At 34.4% G+C, this 6,000-nt stretch overlaps 1 protein-coding gene across 3 annotated transcripts in view; it reads right to left on the bottom strand.

The window, feature by feature from the left end:
- Positions 1-4,488: 4,488 nt before the first annotated feature.
- The window catches only part of LOC124360421 (NADPH-dependent diflavin oxidoreductase 1), a 40,854-nt gene continuing 39,342 nt past the window's right edge, over positions 4,489-6,000 (bottom strand). For all 3 annotated transcript variants that reach the window (XM_046814041.1, XM_046814039.1, XM_046814038.1), the window contains one exon: positions 4,489-4,826. In XM_046814041.1, the coding sequence (XP_046669997.1) occupies positions 4,601-4,826 (226 nt within the window). In that variant the 3' untranslated portion in view covers positions 4,489-4,600. The remainder of the gene's footprint in view (positions 4,827-6,000) is intronic.

Genomic DNA, 6,000 nt, shown 5'->3' with positions numbered 1-6,000 from the left:
GTTATATTAATTCAGAGATGTGTACTACAAAGCTGTTTTTTACTCTGACTGGTGAGGCCCTGTTGGCCTTGAAACTATCATTACATGCCTTTTGAGTGGACTATTATGAGCTGGTGATACTACGGGAAAGTGTGCGAACCTGAAGTGTTGGTATTGACAAATTGGGAGGAACTGTTAAACAAAAAGAGTAATTTAAGAGTGTATGTATGACTTGTATATTGCATTGCATACATTTATAACTAAAATTTAACAATGCAGCTGTATATTTTTGCATTAATATTATTTTGTTTTTAAGAAACTAAAAATTAACTATTGTCGATCACAGGAAAGATCCAAATTTGGAAATTTAGAATTCATTGTTGCCTAAAGTTATGTCTTTCTTTACTTTCAATTATATAGTTCCAACAAATGCCAAGGTATACATTGAAGATTGTTTATTACTATATGAATGGAAAATGTTGACTCATAAAATGTAATAGAAAGATATTAAGTGACATAGACTATTTCACATTAAAAAGGGCTATAACTTGAAATATCATTGCTTTTGTCACAGTGCAAGCATAATTTCAATCACAATTGAAGGGGTGAGTGTATAAAGGAGGTAAGTAACAAAAGTAAGTTCTTGAGTAATTTGTCTTTAAAGTTTCATTACTGGAACTTTTTCTTTGATTAACATTTTGGACCGATTTTTTTATTCACACTGCTAACTAGTGTATAAATGTTTTCATGGCAACAAGGACTTATTATAATTTTCTTTGGTCGTTGAAAAAATTTTAAATTGTACTTACCTCCTTTATCCAAAAATCTTTTTTAAATAAAAAATTAAATTTACAAAACTGAAGGAGGTAAGTGCACTTACTTCCTTTATCTAGGATAAATATTTAAAATGTAAATATTTATTTCTTTGATCAAGGGTTATATACAAAAATAAAATAACGTATCAGGTAAACAAAAAAAAATAGTTGTAAACATACAAAATGCATTTAAGCAGACATTGTATGTTTGATCATCTTCTTAAGTTGTTTGTTGCCCAATGATGGCTTCATAATACCACTTATCCTTCTCTGGAACGAAGCATATCTGTTCTTTTAGATTGTCTCTCTTTTCTTTGGATAGGGATCCAGTGTTTTGAAGATATCTTGGGATGTAAACGTCTTAAGGTAAATGGGATGAGGAATTCTTTTGCTTGAGAATACATACCATTTTGAAAGGTATGTAATAATCGTAAGACTCCTTGAAAAAATACGATCCAAACATTTCCACACGAATTCAGTTAATTACTGTTTTGAAATTAACCTTTTCACTAAGATGATCTTTTTTCCTATTCATTGGTTTCATGTTTTTTATTATATTTTCAGTGTCTCTAAAGTGATACTGCATGTCTATCACAATATTTCTTTTGCTTGATGAAGCAATAACGTCACGATACTCCTCAGGAGTATAAATGTTTTGATGCTTCCTCAACCTTTTCTCAATGCGTCCAAATGCTCGATCCGAATCTAAATACGAATGCCCCAGTTCTGGGAACTTGTGATCTATAGTTTTGAAGATGCCTTTTCATACTAGATATTGAAACAAACACACCATCAAAAAGTTTTTATTTTGTCCAGAACATGAGTCTGTCCACAAAATGAGATGATCTTTCCCTTTGAGGGCTGGATCCACTTCGATAACTCGGAGAAAACAGCTAAAAATTTCAGAGCTGCCTCTGGAAGCTTGATTTTCGGTCCATGATCAGAAGACGGTTTTTTTCTACATTTTTTGTTATTATGTGGATTCCTAAGTTGTAGAACCACATTTGTCTCAAATAAAATGCTTTTGAGGTACTTAGCCTTGGTAGTGGGATAGTCTGTTGTAGATCTAATGAGACATAGACAGTTTTGTCAGAATTCCTGGCATACGAGGGGGTACCCAAAAGTAACCGGAATTGTATTGCTGGCAGCCGGCAGCGTGTAGTACACATTCCTGCCGCTAGGTGTGTGTCGCGCAACCCATTGCGAGCTCAGTGACCCCAGTTCCGTTGTCCTAGTGCATTCTGTTCGTTCGTAGTGACTGTTTTCGCTAACCCTGTTTTGTTCTTGTTTCGTTTTTTGTCATGGCAAGTTTAAGTGAACAACGTGCAGCTGTGAAATTTTGTTTTTTACTTGGTAAAAATACTGCAGAAACTATTTTAATGTTGAATACAGCTTACAAAGATGATACTATGGGGAAAACTCAGGTCTACAAGTGGTTCGCTCGATTTAAAAATGGCGACATGTCGATTGAAGACAAACCTCGTTCTGGACGTCCATCAACCTCTCGAACGGACGAAAATGTTGAGAAAATTCATGAACTTGTGCTCACCGACCGTCGACAGACAATTGAGGAACTATCAGAGAGTAGTGGGTTAACTTGGAGCTCGGTTCAGCGAATTTTAACAGGAGATTTAGGACTGAAAAGGGTTGCTGCCAAATTTGTTCCTCGACTTCTGACTGACCATCAAAAGGCACATCGAGTTGAAACTTGCCGCCTTCTGAAAGAACATCTCGAAAATGATCCCGATTTTCTGGAAAAGGTAATTACTGGTGATGAGTCATGGTGCTATGGTTATGACCCAGAAACGATGCAACAGTCAAGCCAATGAAAGTTGCCATCTTCACCTCGTCCAAAAAAATGTCGGCAAGTCAAATCAAACATCAAAACCATGTTGATTTGCTTTTTTGATGCTAAAGGCATTGTTCATTCTGAGTTTGTTCCTCCAGGTCAGACTGTCAACCAAACATTTTATTTGGAGATTTTAAGAAGATTGCGCAACAGTGTTTGCCAGAAAAGACCCGATTTGTGGCAGACTGGAGACTGGTTCTTCCACCACGACAACGCACCGGCACACACAGCCATCTCAGTTAGGCAGTTTTTAGCCAAAAACGGCATGGTTCCGCTGCCCCACGCACCTTACTCGCCTGACCTCGCTCCATGCGACTTTTTTTATTTCCACACATGAAAAGAGGCTTGAAAGGTCAACGATTTGATAGCGTTGAAGAGGTTAAGAAAAAAACTAAGCTCGAGCTTGCAGCCATTTCTAAAGATGACTACAAAAAATGTTTTGATCAATGGAAATACCGTTGGGGCAAGTGTATTAGTTGTAATGGAGATTATTTTGAAGGAGATAAGGTCATATTGTAAAAAATTTGATAATATATAATTTTTATGAAATAATTTCAGTTTTTTTTGGGTACCCCCTCGTATTCCCTATCTACTTTTTGAGAGTCAAAAGCTGATTTGTAGTTTTCAGTGTGCTCTTCGTTTGCACTACCTGATTCATATATTATACATGCACATGTGATACATACATGTATCACTTTTGGGATAACCAAAAGTGAGATTGAATTCATTATTGAAAATGAATCTGTAAGTTACCTCTTTGATTAGGAATAGTTCATCTTTTCCGTCATTTCAGCATTTATCCAGGTAAAGTTTATGCATTCTGGGGATCGAAAGTAGAGGTGAAAGATATTTTTTATGTATATTACAATGCCTAGATTAGTGTGATTCTTCAGCTGGGAAACTGGAAATATGGTTGATGACGAAGCCAACAACTTCAGCGGGTGTCTTGTTGGGTCTGACCATGTGTTTTCCTCTTCTGTCAGGTTCACTAGCACTTTTCCCTGATTTCATTGATTTTTGGATCAGGTCCACCTTTTTCATACTTATTCCAAACAACGAAATGAAAGCTCGTTTGCATACGATTGTTTCTCTACCACTACTAGTCACATTGTATTGGTATAACATACCTTTTTATATATTTATAATATTTACCTTTTAACTTGGTTTCTTCATTTATTTCCTCATTGATGATCATTCCATCATTCTCAACTTCACTTTTTAGGTTAGTGTCATTATCACCTACTTCTTCTGGTTCAGGTGCTGTTTTTTCAATACTTTCACGATCACTATTAACTTTTAAACCCAAATCTGCTAAAAGCCTCCCTTTAGAAGTCATTGTATTAAAAGTTATTACTTATTTCGGCATTACATAAACTAATAACACAACAGTTGTACACAGCTTAACAACCTTTGTTGTCTTCGTCTCATCTGATGTTTAGCAGCTGACAAGTGCATGAAGGAAGTATGTTCAATATTTGTTCTCTGTGTTGTAGATGAAGGAGGTAAGTACTATACATAGTAACTTATCTCCTTTATGCACTAGATATATAATACAACATGGTCACTAATCTCCTTCATACACTAGCTATCTCAGCTGTTTTTACTCACAGAATGCTGGGAGTAAATGGAAAATATAATTTAGCACTTACCCTTTTCATGCATGTTGATAATTCATTTTCTTAAAAAATGTCACTTAACTCCTTCATACACTCACCCCTTCAATTATAAATATGTCAATAGTAGCCTCAGCCTTTAAATTCTATCAATCAGCTTGTTGCTGTCTTTTAAAGTCAGAAAAAAATAAAGAACATAGAAAATCATATACTAAGTAATAATGACTTCAACTCACTTCATTCAAGTTTTTATTAAAATGGTATTGATTTTTGAAAAACAATGCAACACAACAAATTTAAAATTAATGTTATTGCTAAAGATTTAGTTAATATCACAAAATCAATTAAGACCAAGTTTCAGTCTGGTACATTCCTTTAGACTCCATAGAGGTTATGAAATCATCTGCTTGTTGAGGAACAAGACCACCTTTGTCCTGAAGAACTGCTACAAAAGCATTCCTGACCGCAGCTGGCATGTTGTTGGCATTCCCCGCCACATAGATCCAACATCCTCGCTCCAACCACCTGTATATCAAACTAGACTCCTTCTCGATAATGTGCTGTACGTAACTGAAAAAAACAATCAATTTTATTTACTGCACACATAACTGCACATTTAACTTATCAACATAATAAAATTACAGAAATTGTATACTGTATTGTATGACACAAGTACAGTAGAGCGCCATTAACTGAAACAATTGGTGCAGAAGTGTTCGGTTTTTGTTTGAAAAAGTCTATTTTTTTGTTTAGGATCGATGGAACGGAAGTAACATACATTACAACATACATACAATACTTTTTTTAGCAACATACTAGAGTAAAATATTACAGAATGTATTGTATATACACATATAAAGTAAGAATTTGCACATACTTATTTACTGTTTACTTAAATGTTATTGGTTTAGTTCAATGTTTTGGATGTGATTAAAAACATTACAAAATTAACCAGTAAAAGTCAAACATGTTTGCTTAAGCTATCCTTGGAACTGGCAATCGATATTATAACGTTGATCCAAATCAAGTTTCGTAGTGGCAATTGACATACAAGTTCAATCTGACACCCGTATCCCCCCCCCCCCGTATCCGTTTTGGTAGTTTGTATTATACATAAGACAACACTACTTATATCCCATTTCAAACACAAAGAATTGCTGATTTTATGGTGAAATTTGTTTTGCTGTTTTTTTGCAACAGTGATGGTGCTGTGACGTCATAAAATTTTCCAGAATGATCGTCTTCATCTAGCCATTTTGAAGGTGGTGTTAAGTCTTTAGATTTAGTCACAAAAGGTATTTATTTTGTAACATAGTGTTAATTAATTATAAACTAGTTTATTGCAGATATTTTTTAATTGATGTGTAGCGTTTTTAAAGTTAGTTTGTGGTTTTTGTAATTAGTAAGCCTAGGTCAATCTAGGTGCATTGTAGTGAAGTGTTTGGGAGCTACAATATTAGTGATATCTCACAGACACATCTGGTCTATTATGTTAGTTTATGGCTTTTTAAGGCTCTCATTTCAATTATGTTGCAAAATTTTGCTGATATGTCATCTGATATTAGAAAACTTGACCTGTCAGACTTGCACAACCTAAACCCTTTATGCTTTCTGGAACCACAAACTAAGTCAATATTTCAGCAAAAGTTCAAAATTAGTATTTATTTATTGTAAAATCAATATAATCATTAAAATATTTTCATATTCAAATGTATATAAGAAGAAATTTTTGCGTTTTCAAAAC

The sequence above is a fragment of the Homalodisca vitripennis genome, chromosome 4, assembly GCF_021130785.1.
Source record: "Homalodisca vitripennis isolate AUS2020 chromosome 4, UT_GWSS_2.1, whole genome shotgun sequence".
NCBI lineage: Eukaryota > Metazoa > Arthropoda > Insecta > Hemiptera > Cicadellidae > Homalodisca > Homalodisca vitripennis.
This window is presented reverse-complemented; position numbering and strand designations above follow the sequence as displayed.